This window comes from Semicossyphus pulcher, unplaced genomic scaffold (genome assembly GCF_022749685.1).
Source record: "Semicossyphus pulcher isolate SPU_LCO1_2020_fin unplaced genomic scaffold, fSemPul1.0.p SCAF_1, whole genome shotgun sequence".
Lineage (NCBI taxonomy): Eukaryota > Metazoa > Chordata > Actinopteri > Labriformes > Labridae > Semicossyphus > Semicossyphus pulcher.
The window spans coordinates 14,093,173-14,115,851 of record NW_027211603.1 but is presented as its reverse complement, the minus strand read 5'-3'; the positions used below and the strand labels follow the sequence as shown (position 1 = coordinate 14,115,851).

At 40.8% G+C, this 22,679-nt stretch overlaps 2 protein-coding genes across 2 annotated transcripts in view; one reads left to right on the top strand and one right to left on the bottom strand.

Moving 5' to 3' along the window:
- The window catches only part of mybpc3 (myosin binding protein C3), a 38,309-nt gene extending 34,099 nt beyond the window's left edge, over positions 1-4,210 (top strand). Inside the window, exons 27-31 of the mRNA XM_069678577.1 lie at positions 48-187; positions 873-1,032; positions 1,113-1,249; positions 2,241-2,427; positions 3,730-4,210. Of these exons, the coding sequence (XP_069534678.1) occupies positions 48-187; positions 873-1,032; positions 1,113-1,249; positions 2,241-2,427; positions 3,730-3,770 (665 nt within the window). The 3' untranslated portion in view covers positions 3,771-4,210. The remainder of the gene's footprint in view (positions 1-47; positions 188-872; positions 1,033-1,112; positions 1,250-2,240; positions 2,428-3,729) is intronic.
- Positions 4,211-6,412: 2,202 nt separating this feature from the next.
- Positions 6,413-22,679, bottom strand: part of lgr4 (leucine-rich repeat containing G protein-coupled receptor 4) — a 29,514-nt gene continuing 13,247 nt past the window's right edge. The window contains exons 3-18 of the mRNA XM_069661466.1: positions 21,929-22,000; positions 20,468-20,539; positions 17,920-18,135; positions 16,450-16,521; positions 15,130-15,198; positions 14,519-14,590; positions 14,201-14,272; positions 14,019-14,087; positions 13,864-13,935; positions 13,576-13,641; positions 13,338-13,409; positions 13,160-13,231; positions 12,910-13,035; positions 11,766-11,863; positions 10,981-11,034; positions 6,413-10,848 (exon numbers count right to left, since the gene is read on the bottom strand). Coding sequence (XP_069517567.1) covers positions 9,440-10,848; positions 10,981-11,034; positions 11,766-11,863; positions 12,910-13,035; positions 13,160-13,231; positions 13,338-13,409; positions 13,576-13,641; positions 13,864-13,935; positions 14,019-14,087; positions 14,201-14,272; positions 14,519-14,590; positions 15,130-15,198; positions 16,450-16,521; positions 17,920-18,135; positions 20,468-20,539; positions 21,929-22,000 — 2,683 coding nt within the window. The 3' untranslated portion in view covers positions 6,413-9,439. The remainder of the gene's footprint in view (positions 10,849-10,980; positions 11,035-11,765; positions 11,864-12,909; positions 13,036-13,159; positions 13,232-13,337; positions 13,410-13,575; positions 13,642-13,863; positions 13,936-14,018; positions 14,088-14,200; positions 14,273-14,518; positions 14,591-15,129; positions 15,199-16,449; positions 16,522-17,919; positions 18,136-20,467; positions 20,540-21,928; positions 22,001-22,679) is intronic.

The following is a 22,679-nucleotide window of genomic DNA, read 5'->3' as shown; positions in this document are numbered from 1 at the left end:
TGCAGTGCTAATGCCAGCAGACAGTTAATCATATTTGCCCTCTGTAGATCTCCCCGGACCCCCTGAGGCTCTGAAGATCATAGATGTCTGGGGCTTCAATGTGGCTCTCGAGTGGAAGCCGCCTAAGGACAACGGGAACTGTGAAATAAGTGGATACTGCGTTCAGAAGGCCGACAAGAAGACAATGGTGAGTCTGCACCAGCAACAAAACTACTTATGTTATCTTATTTCATTTAAATGAAGCTGAAGACAGGCCTCTGCTGGTAGTTTATCCACTTTACAGAAAACCGTCTCCTTGTGTTAAGAGTGTCTGAACATGTGGAGGGACGAACGCTGCATGGACACAGAGGGATATTTCAGCCTCCCTTGTGACATATATACTATAACCAGACAATGTTGAGCATACAGTCTCCTCCACTGCCAGAAGTGATGCATTATGGGCCGTTTGGCAACAGCTTCAACTGGCACCATCCTCCAACTCGAGCTTCCAGGAAAAATGTGGAGCAGGAATGTCCTAATCTTATCCTCGTAGCCTTGACCCGGTCCGGATTGTCTGTGCTGTGACGCAGGGCCATTGTTCTGCTGATGGCTCATGTTTCACTGAGCTCATTATTAGATCAAATTAATTTCACTCGCATGTCTGTATAGAAAGCTCAGGGAGGTTGATTATCATGTTACCAATGACAATGTTCTGTGTACCTGTGAGACGTGTAGCTTAAATCTGTCCTATTTTGTACCTAAATAATTACATTTAACTCTAAACTATCACAGGTTTATGAAGGTATTTAGAAAGTCAAATAAGATTGTCACCTTCCTGTAAATATAAACCAATGAAGAACTGGGAAAAAAATCTTTTTGTGTGTCATATGTAGGAGTGGTACACAGTGGTTGATCAGTACAGGAGAACCAACTGTGTGGTGTCTGACCTCATCATGGGGAACGAGTACATCTTCAGAGCCTACGCCATCAACCTGGTGGGCCTCAGCCCGGATCCCTGCAACACGAAGGACAGCGCTTACATCCAGAAAACAGGTGGGCTCTGGCTGCACATATATAGCTAACACAACACAGTTCTGATTTTATGTTCTCACTGAGGAAAGTTGTCTGCTCAGGTATCGCCTACAAGCCGCCCTCACACAAAGAACACGACTTCTCAGAGGCTCCCAAGTTCACACATCCTCTCGTGAACCGGTCCATCATCGCAGGATACAACGCCACCCTCAGCTGCTCCGTCAGAGGCATACCAAAGGTAAGAGCGGTCATTAGGTGTGCAAAAGATATACGTGTTCTGTTTTTGCGCTCAGATAGCCCCTGTTTGTGCTCACTGTTGCTCCTTTCCTGCTCAAAATGTATGTTTGCAGATATTGTTGCTTGCACAAATTTCCCGCGCTCCAGCTTCAACCCTTGTCCTCTCACTCAGGCCTCTTCTGCACGATTGTGAAACATCCGCTCTTGGATTTCTTCTCTACTCTCTGATTTTTTAGATGCACAAAACCTGTCAAAATTCCCCAACCAATAGGAAACCAAGTACAGAGTCGACCAATAACGTCATCGCTACTCGTTGTCAGTGCGTCAGCTTTACTTTTTAGAGCGTCCCGTACGAGCGGTTACTCCTTAAACCGTGTTTTTTTACCATAAATGTATAACTTGCTTTTTTCTACGACTTTCAGAACAAATGGTCAGTTGTTTATACACCAGTTTAACACACCGAAGACATACAGCACACCGGACTCTCGTCGATGCAGGAGTTTTTGAGTGCAAGCATACATTTTGAGCATAAAAGGAGCAAATCCAAGCACAAAGATTTGAGCGCAAAAGCAGTTTTACAAAATCAATCAGTCATGCTCTTAAAATGAAAAAACACGCTCTTCAATAAAGATAGGGAAATAACTCCATACTGATGCAGTTTAAAAAAGACTACAAGCATAATATACATTTAAAGGGAGAAACTTTTGTAAAAAATAAGTCCAACTCACGGACAATTTTCTCATCATTTTACACACAACAAAAATAAAATCAATGGAAAAATACCCCAAAGCAACAGAAACCTACATATAACCCTATGACGCACACACACACACACACACACACACACACACACACCCTTCATGCAGACGTTTGGGGATTAGCAGCGAGTAATAAACACTCAATCCTCAGTGTAACAGTATCCATCAGATATAAATGCAGCCATCTTGATTGTGATTAACGACATGCTGTAATCCTCCGCCCTGCCTTGTTAGCCCAAAGTGACCTGGTACAAGAACAAGATGGACATCACAAACGAAGCCAAGTACCGGATGCTCAGTAAGCAGGGAGTTCTGACGCTGGAGATCCGTAAGCCCTGCCTGTTCGACGGAGGAGTGTACATGTGCAAAGCCGTCAACGACAGCGGAGAGGACATAGTGGAGTGTAAACTGGAGGTTCGCCGTAAGTATCCTGCAGAGACAGAAGCTCTTTCTCTTTTTTTGTGACAAATTTGACACTCCATCCTTTCCCCCATTTTTTCACCCTTTAAAAATAACATGCAGCATTTAAGTTAGTTCTATGGTTTTTCTTGTTTCCAAGTAGTTTCCTGGAAGGAACTTTGGTTATTTTGATTCTAACAAAATCAGATTATTAGGAAATGAAGGTTGAGAAAAAAATACAGTGTTGCAAAAAACTGTACGTGTAACTTCCTCCTTTCATAATACAGAACCCATTTCTAGTAAGTTTAACAGCTGTATTATAAACTAGAAGTAGTAACTATAGTGACAGCAAACACAAACATAACAGCATAATGTCAGAGTTTAAAGCCTCTGCGTTGTTAGCATGCATTAATGAATCTATTCTAAAGGTTCAAATAGATCCCTGAGCGTCTCCCTCCCTCTTTTACTTCCAAACCTTTACTGATGTTTTGTCCCGTCATGCTTCAAACCGACCTCTGATCCGCAGGTAACACCCGGCTCCGCCCCACACCGTGATAAATGCTTTACACGGATTTGTCAAATCATCTGAGCTTAAGGACAATTATCTGATGTACACATTAGCCGCCTCCTTATTTCATCGATGTTTTGACTCAAGGTGAAAATTTTAAGGGCTTAAATGTGCGACGTTTAAAGGGCTGAGTTTGTAAAGGAGCTGCAATCAATATGTCAAATTAACAATGGATCACATTAATACTTGTTGACTGTTAGATAAAGGTGTCACTCATAGTGATGAACCCTTACATGATTCTCATCAGACCCTGCTGCTCCCCTCGGCTCTACTGACTTTTGGTTTTGGTTTTTAAGCCATCAATTTTACTGTTTCGATGGACTCTTTCTTATTCCTCTTGTGGCTCTAAAAATCTGCTTCCCATGAAGCACCTTACGAAAGACTCACAATTTAGCAACTAGCGTGTGAACATAGTCGAGCATTTTAGCAGCTAAAGAGCCAGATATTTGGTATTTAGGTGGTGGAGACCAAAAACAGAGGTAAAAGGAGGGCTGCTATATAAACGTAGGACATTACATTATGTCAATCTCATTCTTACAACTAGTGTCAGCTGCCCCCAAGTGGACAAAAAATCTGTTATTGGAGGCTTGAATAATATTTTTCATTCTTTTTACTGTGAATTAAATCTACTAATCGTTACACACTGCTGAGTCCTATGTAGTTTGTAACTGGTTTAAAATATTGTGCTACCAATTTAACTTTGTACAACTGATTTATTGCAGTTTCTGTGTCTCAACATGTGGTCTTGACTTTCAGCTCAAATTGCAAAAGAAGAAAAGAAAGACGATAAGAAGTGAGAGGTTTCGAGCCGCTGAGCATCGCTTCGTCTCCATCGCCTCCATCGCCTCCTGCATGTTGACTGTTTGTTGTCATAAAAATGTCTTTACCTGCATCACAAACTGTTTAGCCCACATCCTTTTTCTGTTTTTGCACCACTTTCCTCTTCTGCAATCATCCTGCATCTTGTAATCCTCACTGTAATGTCGGTGTCATGTTTATCACTGGATTACTGAACTGAACGGGGTCATGCTACAAGTTGCTGTTAAATAGGGAAGTATTAGTGTTTATGTATCATGTTATAGCTCTCTATCCTGCACTCATCTCCAAGAAAGTGTCAATATTTATGGATTTATGAAAGTAATTTATGATTTTGTTTGTCCTGATTCTCACTCATCTAATTTACTCAGTTAATAGAGGGAAGAGGAATACTGTTTTTTGATTGGTTTGTGTGCATAAAAAGTGCTTCCAAAACACTAAATATGGAGTGATTTCATTCAGTGATATATGTTACAGTTACGTGTTACAGTGTAGTCAGTTATTAATGTACAAGTGGACTACAGCTTCTGAAACTGCCATCGTGACGGATGTAGTACATGGTATTCAGAATACGCAGAAAGCATTCCCGCTGATACTCAGAAGTCCAGAGGAATGGACGCGACTTGTCGAGGGCTTAGTTTGATTGTCTCAAAGCCGCACTAAAGCCAGAGGTGTGAGGCATGGGCCTAATGTCACACAGAGGGGAGGATGTGTGTGTGAGGGGCTGGAATAGCCGAAATGTCCCCTTACCTCCGAGGACTTGTGTCAGTGAAGAGGAACACATGCTGGTGAGCTGCTGTAACATCACACCACTGTTATTCCTTTGATGCCTTCAATGTAAATATTTCCTGTGCCCTCTCAACGTACAGCTGCAGCAGATCTGGGTGAGCCCAGATCAGATACTTATCACTGCGCCCATATTAGCATACATGACGAATGTCTGACTGCACGTCCATTTCAACCGGGTGTTGTGACACAGGGTTTCACCAAAATCCACAAATTACAAGAGCAAAGGCTTCACGGTTCAAAGCTGGATAGGACTCACATTTCATGTCTGCAAGAGGTTCTTCACTCATCACAGAGTTACAGCTCACTACACGAGTGACGGGAGCCAGCAGGGAAGAGCAAGCCTCGTGGCTGAAGGTGAAGGGAAAGTCCTCTGAATGGCACACATGGTCTTTTACAGGTTAGGTTTGGAAAGTTGAACATTTAGAGGAAAAATGTTGACCTTAAAATGATGTTTCCACGGGCAGCTCCCACTGAAAATACTTTCACAAGACTGAGTCTACAGCCAGCAGCTCTGTGAGGCTGCACTGTGTGCTGCTGTGAGCTAAATGCTAACATAAGCAGCAGTGAGGAAGTAGCCAGATACCACATTAAATATTCTGTTACAAGTTAAACTGCAGCAGGACAAATGTTCTTTAGGAAACGTGATAGCTAAAGTATTTTGTAGCCATTAGAGTGCACGCTCACACTGTACTGGTGAAGGTACTGAAAATATATTATAATTTATTTATTATATATTCTATTAATAATGTGAATCTGCAACACAACTGGACACTAAGCAGTCAAATAAATAATAGTGGAGAAAAAAGTGCAAAGTTTCTGAAATGTAGTGTAGAAGTAGCATATAATTGAAATACTACAAGTATAAGTAAGTAGTAGTTAGTACCTCAACATCGTGCTTTAGTGCTCTATTTGTGCTGCAAGTAAGTAGAAATAAAAAAACAGGCTCCAAATCCAACATGCCATCTAGTTTCCCTTTTGGGTTCATGTGTTTACCAGGTATGATGTTTATCATGTTGACCATCCTATTTTAGCATGTTAGCATGTTAGCCTTTAATAATTAGCACTCAACACAAAATACAACTGAGACTGATTGGAATGTCATTCGTTTTAAAGGCTTTTCCATATAAAACAGTGTTTATGGCGCTGGTTTAGCTCAGTTGGTAGAGCAGGCGCACCATGTATCCAGGCTACAGTACTCAATGCAGCAGCCACAGGCTCCACTTCCGCCCTCGGCCCTCTACTGCATGTCGGTCCCCACTCTCTTCTCCCCAAATCTCCTTTCTCTCTTCAGCTGTCCTATCAATAAAGGCAAAAAAAATTAAATGAATTAAATTATTAATTATTATAAAAAGAAGCATTTAATTGAAGTGAAGTTGATGGCTGACAAGATGGAAAATTACTGGGACTTTTTACTGTTCATCCTGAGGAGGACATATTCACATTCATGGCTATTTAATAGTTGTTGAGATCGTTTTAGTTCACTTAGTAAGTCAAGTCTTTGAAGTGTTGAAGTCCGTGCAAAGTTTTCGTCAAATCTATTTTGACCATGTTGATATATTTCACACGGTAAATGTAAATTTTGACCTCAGGATGGCGTTAGAGGACAAGTCATGGGATCAGTGAAGTATCAGGATTCATCCTCTGAGAACCCTGACATCAGGACATCATTTCATGGCAACCCATTCAATTGTTTTTAATAATTCAGCTACGACAAAAGTAATAGAATGACTGACATTCGAAAAACAGCATTTCAGGACATTTTTCTGAGCAAAAATCTGAATTATCTTTACTTGAATATAATGATTTCATGGATTTGGTGGTACTCAGTTTTGTAAGATGGAAAAGTCCTCATTAAGTTCATACTTAATTCGCCTCCAAGGTAAAGTCTCCTTTGAGTGGACATGGGGATAAAGCAGAAGATCTTTACACAGGTAAATAAAAATGGTTGTGTTCTTCTGATTTTATTCATTCACAATTAACAGAATTATTTTCTCTAACAGAATAAAACACCTCGGGGAGATCTCACATGAATAACTACAAATAAAATTTAATTTGAACTGAAGTTAAGTGAGATTTATAATCTGTATCATTCTGCAAGTTTGTATCTATAAAAGATAAAACACAAATTTAATAGTTTATAGTTTGGTTAAAAAAAATCACAGTATACAGTACATAGATTCCTCCCATAATCTGTCTAAAATTATGATGTACAACACAAAGTGTCAACATGAAGCCCGGAAGGCGAACACAGAATAACAACACATGAAAAACAGACTTGTCTTTTACAAAGCACTGCTGGTAGCCACTACAGTAGAGGAGGTAGCTTCCTTAGTTAGCATCCCATTCTTGATTACTTTTCCTTTTCAAATAATTTACAAAAAATACAAAAAAAAAACAACCAAACTACTAAAAAGGTTTGTACATTTTCACCAGATGGGACATCTCAAAACAATCAACGGACATTTTGGTTGGTGCAAGAGTTTACACACCCAGTCGAGACAGTTCCTAAACGACAACAAAGCCCCAAAAGATTAAATTAAATGGTGCATTATACGGAGACATGAACGTCTTGTTGGTGGCAGAAAACGATTCCCTACATTGGCTAAATTCCTGAGCGCTCACATGACGTGCACTTGTGGATACATGCTCCGAGGGTGTATCCACCTTAATGTGTACAGTCATGCACCATCACACCAAACATCAGTCAATGCCCCGTCACACACAGTCGCACACGCAGTCTCACACAGCTCAGCTCTCAGGGTGAAAACACATCTGCATTAATGTACGAAAAATATAATAACGCTCTTACTTAGTGTTTGAAATTAACATTCAGTAGGGTGCAGGAAAGACAGCGGAGGCAGAGAATTAAAGTTCCACTTATTTTCAACACAGGCCTTATTTTCCTCTTTTTGCACCATCATGCCCATTTATTCCGATCAAACTTTGGCCATTTAGTTCACTCCTAAAAAATTCTTTCAATGAAAATACACACTGCAGGTTCTTTGAATATCTGTGGTAGAATAATAATTACCCACATTTCAATTTCAATGTTCCATTTCATGCTTTTTTGGCAATGCTCGTGCACTTTCTTGTTGACTCAGCTGGCTGCCAGTCTAGCGCTGCACTCACATCATGTTAGTGGGATTACATTCAGGTGTTTAACTTGGACGGTATTTGTGTGTTTAACTTGCTGCTCACAAGTGAAATGATGTTTAATGATAAGCTGTAAATCAACCAGAAACATACGCCAGCTATTACTCTTCTGTCACTAGTTAAACTAGTGTGAAAACGGTCTGTTTGGATAGTTTACATTTGCACTTTGTTTTTGTGGTCACCAAATTTCTGTTTTATTTCATGCCCAGAGTTAGATAGAAAAGCCACACCACTCTCATATCTGTATGCTAAATATGGAGCTACACGAGCAGTCTGTTAGCTTAGCTTATGTTAGCTTAGCACAAAGTCTGAAAACAGGAATAAAAAAAGTCTGTTGGAAGGTAACATAATCCATACATCAACTTTTCATTCAGGCTTTGAATTGTTTAAACAGGCTAGCTGTTTCCCCCTGCTTCCAAATGTTATGCTAGTTAAGCTAAGCTAACTAGCTGATGGCTGTAGCTTCACATAAAGCCTAAAGACATTTTAAAGGTGGTATAAAGCTTTCACAAAAGCCAGCAAATAATCTTATTTTCCAAAATTATTCCTTCAGTCGTTATAAAGATATAAAAGTTATAAAACAGTTTTAAACGCAGGGCCCACACACTGTACTCAATACAGCAAAGAGTCAACAATTGTTCTGTGAGCCAAAAATAATGTGAGCATCAGATAAAAGCAGGTCTCATTTAAGCGTTTTGTTGTGTTTGATGTGTCTCTTGGCCTGGTGACAAATAAAATATGTCGCTCTGCAGTTGAGAATTAAAGTCTGATCCAAACCAAACAGCTTGAAGGCAAAAACTCAGAAAATAAGGCCCAGATTTAAAAATAATTATAGTAATGACCTAAACCTGTGCGAGTGCTAGTTTTCTGTAGAGGAATTGAACAAAGAGAGCTGCTGTTGTTTTGATGAATGCTTGGGTTGTTGTGTATAATCATCATTCAAAGGCCACCTGTCATACACCTGAAATCGTCTCCGCTCCTGCTGCTCAAACAATAAATAACATCTTTCACCACCACCCAGCAGAGTTGTTGCTTAAACAGTGATATCTGCTACTTTTATCACATTCTTAGTCTCAAAGCAAAGAAGTGTTTATTATAGACTGGCATTTACTCCAACCATTCTCACGGTAGATTACGATCACAGGCAGGCAGGGCAGAAGTTATTGCCGACGTTACATTATCCCCTCCCCGTTGGCTGAAGTTACATTCACGCAGAAAGTCTAGGATGATTATTACATTTGCTACATTTATGTAAAAAAATAAATCAGAGTATAAAATCAACAGTTGCTGTGGAGAAGTTAAAAAACAATCAAAAGATGTTTAACAATTACAAATTAAAAGCTTATAAGATCAGGTGAAACCGGGAAGTCACAAAATCTTTGACACATACGTTGAGGCTCGCAACATCGTGACATCCACTCAAAAGCAAGAGGCAGGCACTGGTGGCAAGATTTTTGCTTTGCATGATCCTCTGTCGACCAGTTTGTAGCATGATGCGCTGAGATCAGCTCACTTGGAAATGGTCTAAGTTCAAAAGCATACTAAGTTCCCTTTAAATGATTGGTTGCATCTCTGTTCACACAGTAATTACAAACATAAGTGCTCTCTGAAAAGTCTTTAGCAGGGTGATTGGCACGTTTTGTCTGATATAAAAATGTTTATATAATCTTGTAGAATCTAAATTCACATGTGGAGCTCTGAAGAGTCCTTAGTCTTTGACTCGAGGTATGTTGTATGAGTAGTGTACCAGAGGGAGGCCTCTGCTCTGACAGAAGCACGCTCTGCCGCAGGCCTGAACCTGGTCCGAGCTGTCCGACACAAACGAGTCCCCCTCGTCGGCGTACTCAGACTGAGCAGAGGGTGTGCCGCTGTCTGCCCAAAACCCCTCGGCGCGCTGGCACAGTGCAGCTCCTGCCAAGAGGGTGGGACAGCTGTGAGACTTCACCAAGTGTCTACAGACTGAGGAGGACGAGGGGGAAGAGCAGGTCCTGGCATGCAGCGCTGCCTCGCACTGCTCGCACACAACTGTCTCTCCACAAAGCTGCGAGTACATCCCGCAGTCAAAGCCCAGGTGGGTGGAGGAGCCCCCGTCTGTGAGCTCCGACCCTCCGCCGCCATCATCCATGTGACTGTCAGCACAAGCCTTCACCTCCCTGCTCAAACCTCCACGGCCCCGTAGTCTCAGCCAGTCCTCCCTGAAGGCCGGGCTGAAGAACACGTACAGCACCGGGTTCAGGCAGGCAGGCAGGGGGAAGAAAATGAGGGTAACAGACTTAGCGATCTCAGGGCCTCCGGCTGTAGAGCCAGTCAAGAGCGGGGCGAAGGAGAAAGCTGCCACAGGGCAGAAGAAGATGCAGTTGGTGAAGATGAGCCAGGCCACATGTCGCAGGGCGCCCGTCTGCTCTGGATCTGCCAGCTCCACCCGGCCCAGATAGCAGTACAGCTGCGTGTACACAGCTGCAGTGAAAAGGTAAGCCAGCGCGTTGAGCAACACCAGAGCGACTGTGACGCTCAGTGCCGGACTCTCACCACCAGCAAAGGGCAGGCAGAGGGGAGAGGCAGAGCGGTCGCTGGAGGTCAGGAGAGGCAGGCAGGCTCCAACAGCAGCCAGCAGTCCCAGCAGTCCTGCAGCCAGGCTGAAGCGTCGGTCTCCTCTCCAGCACCCGCGATGGCTGCCTCCATTCCTCCTCGGTGACATCATTACTTTCCCGAGAATCGTCCGCACTGCCACGCTGCGCTCCACTGCCGCCAGTGATAGTAACAAGACCGCCCACTCTGAAGAGAAGACAGCCAGAGCTCCTGTGATCTGACAGCCGGGCCCCATCTCCCACCACACACCGAACTCAGCGAAGGAGCCCCACGTAGCAACGTCGAGCACGGTCAGCACAGCGACATACAGGCCTGTGAGCAGATTGGCCAGGGCCAGCAGCCCCATCAGCATCCTGGCTGGAGAAAGCGGCGGAGAGAAGGAGTGGGAGTGGCCTGCAGCTCGGTGCGAGGGGGAGAAGGTGGCCACCAGCACCAGGCTGTTAAAGATCAGAGACACCAGGCAGATGAACCAGACCGTCAGACGAATCATCCAGTTACCCAGCAGGTGCTCACAAGGCTTGAAGGCTCCTGAAAGCAGAAATAAAATGTATTTAACAAGTGATTTATAAAGTTACATTTTAAAGAACTTTGGCATCGGTTGGTCGATGTCAACGCACAATATGAAATATGACACAATATGAAAGATGTGTAATGACTCACCTGGTGATGGAGAACAATGCATAATCATTGAGATTCTTTCCACATCCTCCCCACCTGAAATAAAAAAACAAACAAAAAAAATAATGTTAAAAATCCAAAAATGTAGCTTTATAAAATAAAACATTTTGGTACAATATAAGGATGTATGTAAATAACTGCATTAGTTTGAAATCCCTCATTTGTCATTCTTATAAAATATCAATAAAAAAGGTTAATTATGACAATTTTAATTGTCCAAGAATATAAACACACTATCTAGTCTCTGAAAGTGATTTCATGTCACCATGTCATAGTGATTATTAAAGATGGTTAATTTTAAACAGTAATATATTTATATTTTACTACCAGCTTGGACTAATTTAAAGATGGTTGATCAGCTTTTGAATAACAGTTATAATGGTCATGAATCAGATCATGTGCACAGAGATGGACATTTTTTTGCTTTTGCTAAATTTTCATTCTTTAACTTTTTCATGAACATTTAAGGTGGAAATGTAGCAAAGTTATTTAATGCAATAAAATACATTAAAAGTGTTCACACAAAAGAAATTATTTGCACTACGTAATCAGTGATCAGTTAAAAAAAATGAAGGCCTGACTGAGTTAAAATTAGAAAAAGAAGAAAAGTAAAGAAGTTTGGGAGTAAAGAAGGCCGTCAGCGTGTTTCTGTACCTGAAGGCTTATTAAAAAATATCAGTCTACATTTTTTGCTGCTTTTATGTACTAAAAATAAGGTTTAGCAAACACGTCAACTGTTCCAAGGAAAAAGCAAGCAGCATTCCCACCTGTAGATTTCTTTACATCACTTTCCTCAGAAGAACTCGTCATTGAGTCACATCCGACAAACGCGCAGCACTGGTAGGCGTACGGGACAGAGATGGACCTACAAACAAACAGTAATTGTTTAGAAAGGCTGTGAACATCCTGCTGAAGTCCTGTGTGGAAAACACAGATGGTCCATAATGTTAATACCATACTGGGAAAGGTAGAAATTATGTGTTTGTCTGCGGTTATTAGGCCCTTGTGATTTTTTTTCTGTTAATAATATTTAGATGTTTCCATAGAGTACCTACAACTGAGGAAAAACAGATTCAGAAGGTTTTCTCATTAAAGGCAAGAGAATAGGTGGAGTTTGTGTCTGTAATTATGTCAGTCTGTCAGTCAGTGTAGTACACTTTTTGTTCACTACCAAATTAGTTATTAGTTCTTGTTTCCTTACTTCACCAAAAACTCAACTACTGTGTTTTTCTACATCTTCAGAGTGTTTGTCTTTATGTTACAGCTTCTGTGCTTTAGATTCTAAATCACTGCACAGATCAGATCATGAGAAAATGTAGTTTGTCTTTGTGCAAAAATAGTTTCATATGAGGCATTTAATGCAGTTTAAACGATCAGGAAATGCATAAAAAGAAATGTGTGATATATTCTAAAAAGTAAAAAAAAAAATTCACCTTCTTTTCTGAAAACCCAGTGAAAAAAAGGTTTGGATAATAAGCCTGTTAAATGGCTGACTGCAACAGCACCAGAGAAGACACTCTTCAGAAAAGCCTGAATTCCTCAACTTAGTAGATGGCTAGAAAATCAGGCTTCAAAGATCAGCCTTAACTGTTTCTGAATCGAACTTATGACTTGTAAAAAACATTGAGATTTATTGCAATACTGTATCTTATCTGATACATTTTCTTCTCTACGACTCAAATTATTTATCATTCCATTTTAACATGGCTTGTTTTTTCTTTTACCTTTGAATAAATCACAAGAACTACTTGTCATTTTGTGCATTTACTAAAGTGACAGAGGAGAGCTGAAAAGAGAGAGATTGGTATCACATGCAACAAAGGTCCATGTCTGGAAACAAATGTTTTCTACATCCTCTCCTCATCACTTCAGAACAGAAGGTGACAGTAGACAGCAGAAGTTCTTCCTCACCTGAGTTTGGGCAGGTTTTTTCCAGTAAGCACATTTTTCATTTGCGGGTTCCCTGAGAGTTTCAACTGACTGAGCGCGCTCAGTCCAGTGGTTGGAATCACAGTCAGAGAGTTCATACTCAGGTCTCTGTGAAAAAATATTAAACACACGTTTTTATACTGCACAAGTCAGACAGTCAAACAAACTATGATATGTGGCTGGAGCTCTGTGCTCATTATGGTGAACGCAATAACACACGGGTCGTACTCACAGGTTGGTGAGCGTGGTGAGGGTGAGGAAAGCGTCTCTGTGGATGACTCGGATTTCATTTCTACTCAGGTCTCTGTGTGGAATCACAACTCAGGCTATAAACATTTGTTTTTACAGCTTTCAAACTGATACTGAGTGTGTTACTTTGTGTGTGTGTGTGTGTGACTGACTGGACTTACAGCAAACGCAGAGCAGAGAGACCTTGGAAAGTGTCCCTGTCTATTTGTTGAATGTGGTTGTGCTGAAAGCTTCTGTAGATTGAAAAACAAGAATTTAACCGATTACAAACAAGCAGATGAGGACCTTTTGGTATCGTTTGTTATTACATGACATTCTTTAAATCTTTAAAAATCTTTTATGCTTCACATCCTTGTCTGAAATTATATGTGAAGCGACTTCTGCATGTTAAAAACTCACATCTCTTGCAACCGAGCACAGCCCAGAAGAGAGGGTAGCTCCTTGATCTCATTGTAGGACAGGTCTCTGATGGACGAAACAAACAGCTTCAACAATTGCACAGCTTTGAGTTTTCATATTACAGTTGGTCTATGAATATCCCTCCTTCATGGTGTGTACACTTTTCTAAAATGCAACATTTTTGGACAAATTCTAATTAGCTAAAATGTTCAGCAAGTACAGTTAATTGTTAAATATTTGTTATTTGTAAAAACTACTACATATGACAAGAAAGGAATAGTCTCTCACAGCGTCCGAAGCAACTTAAGATCATCGCAAAGATCAGCAGGGATGGACGATATCTTTGTTCCTGACAGGGTCCTGAAAATAAAAGACCTAATCAGTCACTTCCGAGACAGACAAAAGCACGAGCAGGAACAGATGCTGCATCCACATTTACTCACAGACTCTCAAGGTTGTTAGTCCACGTGAGGATGGGGAAGTCCTGCATCATGCTGGCCCCACGCAGCATCCTGTGACACACACGTCAAAGCATAAGTTGTTATAATCAAATAAGACTGAAGAACCCTTTACAACCCGCCAAATTTGCTTTTTTTGACATGTTGTGCCTGTCAGTGGGACTTACAAGGAGTGCAGGTCGGACAGATTCTGGAAAGCTGAAGCGCCCACGAAGGACAGAGGGTTGTCATAGAGATGTCTGTGAGGGCAGCAGGAGCAGAGGGGGAAGAGTTCAAACTCAAGTCATTTACTATGCGAGAATGGCACCATCTTCTGGACATTCATCTACTGAAGCCTCACACTCGTATCAGCACACAGGCATGTGTGCTTGTGAGAAGGCTAACAATTCATTATGCATGGAAGCATTTGTGCAAATTTGAGTTATTAGTGTGCTATGTTGGCTTCTGAGTAGTGTCACAGACTCAGTGGGGGAGTTTGACCTTACATGGTTCTCAGCAGGGGGTTGTTATGGAAGGCCCCTTCAGGTATGGAAGCAATATCGTTGCTGTGAAACCCGCTGCAGGAAGAAGGTCAAGGAGACAGCATAAAGACGTGCAAAAACAAAATGCACCTAAAGTAATGATTTAAAAACAGTTCAAGCAAATCAAGCACAAAAATAAAATATGCCAATGAACTTTCAATGTCAGCTACAGAAATCAAGGTCTGTACATTTATATTAATAATCCTTTAAAACCAGTAAATAATAATTAGTTTATATGTATATAATATATTATATATATATATATATATGTCATAATATTTTTTTAGCCTTCAAAATAATAGCACAGATGCTGAAAAAAAGTTGCAAAAGATTACACAATACATTTTTCTATTTCATCATCTCCTCCTCTAGATAAGAGCTCAGATAAATAATGACTCAATAATATTATGAAAAATAGGACACATCTACATTTTTGACCCGATGTGCCTGTTTGTGAAAAGGAACTTTCTGTCCACACAAAATTAGTACTTTGACAATTTCTCCTTCATGCTCTGACCAGCAAACTGAATTTAAATGTTTCTCTCGGTGGAGGAGAAACAGGACGATATACTCACAGTTCCTTGAGTTTGGGCAGGGCCTCGATTGCTTTGGGAAAAACCATCAGGTTGTTGAAGTTAAGATCTCTAGGATGAGAGAGAGAGACAAACAGGAAGTTGGTGATTATTCCTGCATTTGACGAAACAAATCTATGCCTCTTAAGCAAACTGATTAATGGTACATTCAGGCAAATTGCCTACATTTAAGCACTGTTCATAGGAGTGTCTCGTGTCACACACTAATTACTTAAATCTAGCATTTCTGTAATCCTTAATACTAAATATTCAAGGCAGCCTTGAATGACGACGTTTTTAAGGGTTATTATTACTGATCAAGCCCAGTACAAATACTGAACATAATTATATAATCTTGATAATATATACCAAGTCTACTGTACTATGCAAGTATGAAACAAAATACCCCACTGCACTCTGTTAAAACATTGATTCTTGTTCTTAACTCACTATGCTACAGGTAGCTAGGTCTGCAGTTCATGATTATTGCATTAATCATTATATAATGTAAAAAAGCAGAGGAAAGCACCAAATCTTTACATCTGTGCAACCTGAAAAAGACAAATGTTTGGCATGCTTACTTGATAAATGACATCAATAATAAGCAGTTCAAATATTGTATTATTATTGTTGATTACCATTTGAACACAAAATAAAGGAGAAGGGGCAAAATAAACAGAAGACCGACAGATTAATTAACACAGTATCCACACTGACAGTCAGAGAGTCATTTTAACCTGTTTTTTTAAGGGAACAAGATGCTGCTGTTTTACTGTTTAATCATGCTAGGGACAGAGGGAGCTTTGCTTTTACTACTTTTAAAATAGGTCTACATGTGGCTAAGTGTCCACTGTCCTTTGTCTCAATGTTGTGTAATTTAAACACGGGATCAGCCTGAGTATCAGTAGGTGCTTGGTTTGATATTTTTCACCTTAATCCACAAGGCATAAATTGCCCTTTGGATTAAGTTTAGATTCACCTGGATGACTGAGAACCTTCACAGACATGCAACAGGACATCCCTAGTCTCCCTTAAAGCTCTGTGTTTTGTACAGTAGCTGTCTGTCATTAGGTACGTCTGTCACCAAGAGATTTTTCATGGCTGTGTGGCAGGAGGAAGTGAACAGTGGGAGGGCAGATTTGATAAGCATCATGTACTTTGCTCTATTTATCCTAGAGCAATTAAAGGCGGAAGTGGACACAATGATGTCTGGAGGACCGGAGCAGAGGTGGGTGGGGGAGCTGTTAGCACACATAAACTGAGCCGCACACACACATGCACACTCACACACACAAGTCAACTACTGTGTGACTGTGCACTTACAGAGTCTCCAGGTTTACGAGACCGGCAAAACAGTTGTCTCCTATCTCCTTAATTCTGTTGTTATGGAGATGCCTGGAAAAGCAAACACACATCTGTGAGACTTTCATACGGCGACAGATAAAAACTAATCTTTCAAATTCATCATGGGGTTTATTTCAGTCCTAAAAAAACGTCTTACAAATCTTTCCAGAATTAGATATGTGAATCAGGGGTCTGTGCTGTATGTGTATATACAGAAGGCTTCCTTTCCTAATAGATTTAAGGTCTTTTCTTCCTGTTTATCCTGATCTGTTTATACTAAGCCTGCAGCAGTACCACTTGATGCGTGTGTCTGTGCGGTTGTTTATGTGAGCAGAGAAAAATATCTACGTTTGGAACAATCCCCCACATTCGTAATGCACCACATATGTAAAAGTTCCTCTCGTGAAACGTTTCAGCATTTTTCACCGCGCATAAAACAACGAGATAATCTTCATTTTATATTAACGCTCGGAGTAGAGCAACTTTCGTGAAGTGTCATTAACATTCAAATTCAGCCCCCAATGGCACATTTCGCTGCTAAAGTGCCTGCGTGCAAACGCACAGCGGGGCATGAGCAGCAGCCCGTTTTGTTGACTTATTAACTGTAAGCTGTGGAAATAAATACTACAGTGTGTTTGTGTTTGGAATCTGATTTGCAGACGCTCAGAGGAAACAGAACAGAGCACAAGGAGAGGTACTTAACGTTGATTTGTGGTGACAGAAGAGAGCGGGTGATTTATGAAAACGAAAAAGGAATCGCAGGTTCTTTAATTTAAAGGGGAGGACCAGCAGTACAGTCGTATTTTACTGACTGGATTGAGATCTATGCAGTCAGGTACAGGGGACATTTCAATAAGTTAATCAGACAAAAGAACAACTATAAACATTAACCTCAAAAATGTCCATCCAGTACTAACAAGCCATGGCTCAGAGGCTAAAGGCACATTAAACTATAACTGTTTAGTCACACTGCAGAGAATCTGCATGTGTTAGCTTTCAACTTGAGAAATATCCTCCTCTACTTAACACCCAATGACTTTCATTTCTGCTGCTACTCCCTCAGGTCATTTCAGTAAACACCAGAATGTTCTCAGTCAGTCAGCGCGCCTGGTTAATTAAGCTTTTAAAAAAGTATACCAGCAGGTTGTTCCTGCTGAGTTATTTAGTGTATGTCTAAAAGGACTGTATGCTAATGTAACCTGACTGCTGGGGAGAAGTTCACTTTAAGGACTCTGTTAAAGATGTCTGATGAGATACCATGGTGTGTAAATGTCTCAATAATGTTAGAAGGAATGAATCCAGTGACTCATAGTGTCACGACGTGGTGTCACAAAAATTGTCTTGTGGGTGTTTTTAAGATTTTTTGAGTGCTGATGTTAAATACCGTACTGTACACAATTCCGGTTTTCATTCTAAACCACAAATAGAGCACAGCTAAATATAACTTACAGCACAACTAGACTGGTCAGGTTTGCAAAGGAGTTGTCTGGTATGTACGAGATGCGGTTGAGTGCCAAGGTAAGAGCCTGAAGGTTCGCCTGGTGTCTCAGAGAGCTGATGGGGACCTCAGTCAGGTTGTTGTCATCCAACCAGAGGTGGCGCAGCTGCTGGAGGCCCTCAAAACTGTCGTCTGGGACTGTGGTAATATGGTTCGCATCCAGGCGACTGCAGAGAAGAGAAACATGGAAAAGGTATGGGGAAATTAATTATTATGATAATCAAAGTTGACTTGCTGCTATAAATACTTTACAAACAGGAAAAACAACAATAACTTGATCCTTTAATTAACGTATTGTAATGTTTCTAGGTCATGGCAGAAGCTGCAAAAAGCCTGGACCAGAAAGTTCCTGCTTGATCCTCTTTTTAAAATATAACTTTAGTCTCTGCACAATTATCTACAAAGCATATAACTGCACACTGCAAACAACATCACTCTTTGCCTTCTTCTTTATTAATTGAAAGGAAATATTAGGCAAGCATCAGGCTTTGGTTTGCATGCACGTCAGAGGGGCAGAAGCTCAACTTTACGCTTCTGTTGGACTGCACACTCCTCAGGACTCGCCTGATACTTACCAACATCTTGTGACTTTAAGCAAGGGTTTACACTAGTAAAAATTAAATGTCTTTTCTCTGTGGCTCCACTGCCTGCTTGCACGCATGTTCCACTACAATGGCTGCATTATGACAACCACTGCAATGGTCTAACTCACTTATCCTCAGTTCTGAGAAACGCTGATTGTCCTGCTCATTCAGATAAATTAACTGTGTCTCTTCACAAAATCCAATTTTTGACTGATGTGAAATTATGATCAGAAGCCAACAGGTTGCTGGTAAAGAGGAAATATTTTTAAAAAAAGCAATATTATGAATGCACAAGTGTTCCTTTCACCATCACCACACTGTTCTCTCCTGCTATCCTCCCTCACCGAGTGTCTCGCCCTCCCTCAAAATTCCTCAAGTGTCTGGGCTGGAAGAAAAACAGTCTTGATTGACATTTAGCTCTCTAAGGCTTTATACAAACCAAGTCCCGGCACTGCCAAAGCATATTACTTCAGCTACAGACCTTAAAACCCTCTCGGAGAAAAGACATCTGTTAAAAAGAAAGGAGAGGCAGAAAAAAGAAGAGGGGAAGCAAGGGACAAGGGAGGGGATACAGAGGGGTGATAATAGCTGAAAGCTGGATTTTCAGCACGTCTCTCCAGCTGGATCATTCCTCCATTAGTCCCTGTCAGACTCAAAGGCCCAGTGGTGGAGGGAGGTGGCACAAATAGAGATATGTACATGTAATGGTCTAATGAAAGAGACATTCAGCAGCCTCGGAAAAACAATGCTAAGACAGCTAAGGAAATTGTGAGAAGGGTGATGGTAGCTTGTAAACACAAGGAAAAGCTAAGAGAAAAGTTAGCTGCAGACCTGCTCATTAGGCTGACCTACATTTGAGATGGGCTTAGTGCACAACAAACACTGCAGCAGAAGTAATATAACTGATACGAGTGGAACTGCATTTACATCATGTTTAAAATGTTAAATAAATGGAATTTTTAAATACTATTTTTTAATTGGAGGATGAGTTTAGTCTTGACTCATCATATTAGCATCTTACAATGGTGAACCATTAAAAATACTTTGTTAACTGACATATTAAAGAGGGAAATTCAAACTCTTTATATGAACAACAGCTATCTGCCTGAATTTGGCCTGTTAGAGCAATGTGATGCAACATGAGTCGGAGTCCAGCAGGACGGTGCACGGCGATGAACCCGGCAAATGGAGCTTAAGTTTTTCTAACTGTTACACAAAACGTTTTGGTATTTCTAGTATGAACTCTTTTCTAAAATTCAGCAGTGCTTTGACCTTAATGCTAATGTTAACATGGCAACAGGCAAGGCGGTAATCACAATTCTATAAAATATTTAAGAGCATCTCATTTGTTGTTCACATTGAGAAAGCTCCATTTATGCTTCTAGACCCGTTGTTGCAAACCGGGAAACACATGATCTTTACATACATTAGTAGATAAACTGTTAAAGAGCACTTTTTGTATTATTTTTTCTGACTAACTGTCTGGAGTATGGTTGTTAGTTTGGCTCACACACCATGAATTCCACTTTGGATAGTAGGCTGTGTAAATACTGCAGTGCTTTCTCTGACAACAGCACTGATGACTGCAGAGTATCTTCCTGTTCAGGAATTCAAAAATAGCTTTTCATTAACTGCTAATTCTAAAGACAATCTGAGGTATTCATAAAAATCACTAATTATGTTGATGTGGCATTATTGAGTGACTACTTTTTATTAAAACTAGGTTGTAGTTAAACCACATACACCACATTATATCAAGACAATATCTGACCTGTATTATGTTTCCCTAATACAGTGAATTTAGGATGAAAAAGATTCACTCTGAAATCAAAGGTTCTTGGTGGAGACAATACTCCACACATGGGCATTTATATATGTGTGTGTGTGTGTGTGTGTGTGTGTGTGTGAGACTTACAGAGACTGGAGAGAATGAAGGGTCTTCAGGGCTGCACTGGGTACAGTCTTTAGCTGATTGTTTTGGAGCATCCTAAAGGCAAAATGGCAAAGTGGTCATTATAAAGACTCTACAAAAACTTTTCGTGCACTATTAATAAAAAGAAATATGCATGTACAGATATATTTAATAATCGCTAAGTTATGTTTTTGTGGCGGGGACAGTTGTGTGCATGGTTCTCAAGTGGTGGGTCGGGACCCAAAAGTGGGTCGCAGATGTGTGTTTAAAAAAAAAAGTTGTGGCAAAAAGTCAAAGCTGCGCTTTTATTTTGAAGGACAAGGCTTTCTATGATAGGATGCAGTAGCAGTGTAGTTTATTCACACTCCATGTGTCGACTTTCCAGTTACATTTACATTCTTGAAACTTGATGAGCCCTACAGTAGTTGCCTTCTTGTTGCAGTTTTTTTTAGTTAATTTCTGTTGAAAAAAACCTGCTAATTGAATGAACTGTAGAGGGAATATTTTTCTCGCACTGCTACCTGCCGGTTATTTTGGTTCACTATTATACTGTTGTGTTTTGTAATGCTGGCATACTGTGATGTTTTGTTCCCTCTCAGGTCCAAACTGCACCATTTTTCAAGCAATAAATTTGGGTGGTTGAGAAATGTCAGAAACTTGGGTCACGATTCGTCATTAAGGAGGAGGTGGTGGGTCCTGAGGCTGGACCAGTTGAGAACCACTGCTTTAGAAGACGCACTGATTTCATGTATTTGTCCTGATTCTTCCTGTCTCGCAGTTTGAAAATGGAAACAAATACATACAGACACACCTAATGAAATATAAAGGTATCTAACAATCAATTTATTTACACTTTCCATTAAGGAGCATTACAAATTGCATGCTTATACAGCTATAGTATATGTGAACTAAAACTGGCCTAAATCTGACATGAATAAGGTTTTAGGTGCATGCGGTCAAAATGCTTCTAGTTGTTTTCACCGTAGTTGTATTTACAAGTAAAAATGTGAAGGAATCACTTGATTTGCAGTCCTCTAACCAACACCTGTACATCAACAGGACTTTGAACTGTTGGCCCAGTGCAGAATCAACAGCGCTTTGTATGCCGGTCAGCGTGTTACACTTACACGTCTGTGTAAGCACACTAGGGTGTGATGCAAGATACACAATTTGTAGTACCAAATTTTATGCAGGGTTTGTATCAAATCTTCTGGTATGTTTTTTCAAAGCAGCAGAAACTGCGGGGGAAGGGATGGAAATGTGCATTTAGTCTTTTCATACTGAATGAAAATTCTACAACTGTGTTTAGGGTGGCAAAAACTGACAGCACCACTATGTTTCCACGAACTGCATTATATACTCTCTCCCCCGGTGTGTGGAAAACTTCACACTGTGGCAGCTATGAGTGTGTGTGTGTGTTTGTGTATGTTGCCGATGGTGGTGGTGGAGAGGGTGAATGCTTACAGGACTTTGAGCTGATGCAGTCCAGACAGGGCTTCAGGGTGGATGAATGACAGGTCATTCCCCGCAAGTCGTCTGTGGGGACAGAAAGAGTCAAACTTACATTTTAAAGGAGACATTTTCAGCACAAAAAGATAACACTGTAACAAAACAACACAATACATTTTATTTTTGATAAAGGAATGCACAGTGTTCGGAGCTTCTTCACACCCAGCGCCTCAGTAGATTAGATTCCAGGACTAAGGCTGAACATGGGGCCTGGGGTGTCAAAGACATGTGTCTGTGCCATGGCCTGTTGTCACTTCGTCTGACACCCACAAGAGATTAGAACTGTTCCTGGATATCCCCGCCTTAGATCCCTTTCTGAGCCTCCCAACCATCACTGTTCAGGGCAGACTGAAAAACTAATTCACTCAGTATAGCCTTGTAACAAACGTATAACATTTATCATGAGAGAGCTGCATCAGTCCCTGCATGGATTACTTGAGACTGAGGGGACACCTCCCTTTCCTGTTGGGAACAGGAAGTGCAGGAAATAGGGGTGTAAATAAGCATGGGACATGCTGACTGCGACACAGCGCGAGTATACTATCTGGCCTGAGAGATTAGCAACAGATTTATCACTCTGCAACTTGAGTCAGGCAATGCTGAGTTCCCTGGAACAAGAGCTGCTGAGTGTGAGCCTGGGAACGGAGACTGACTGCGTTCAACCTTCATGTAGACTCATAAACTGGTCTTAAATTTGTATATCATC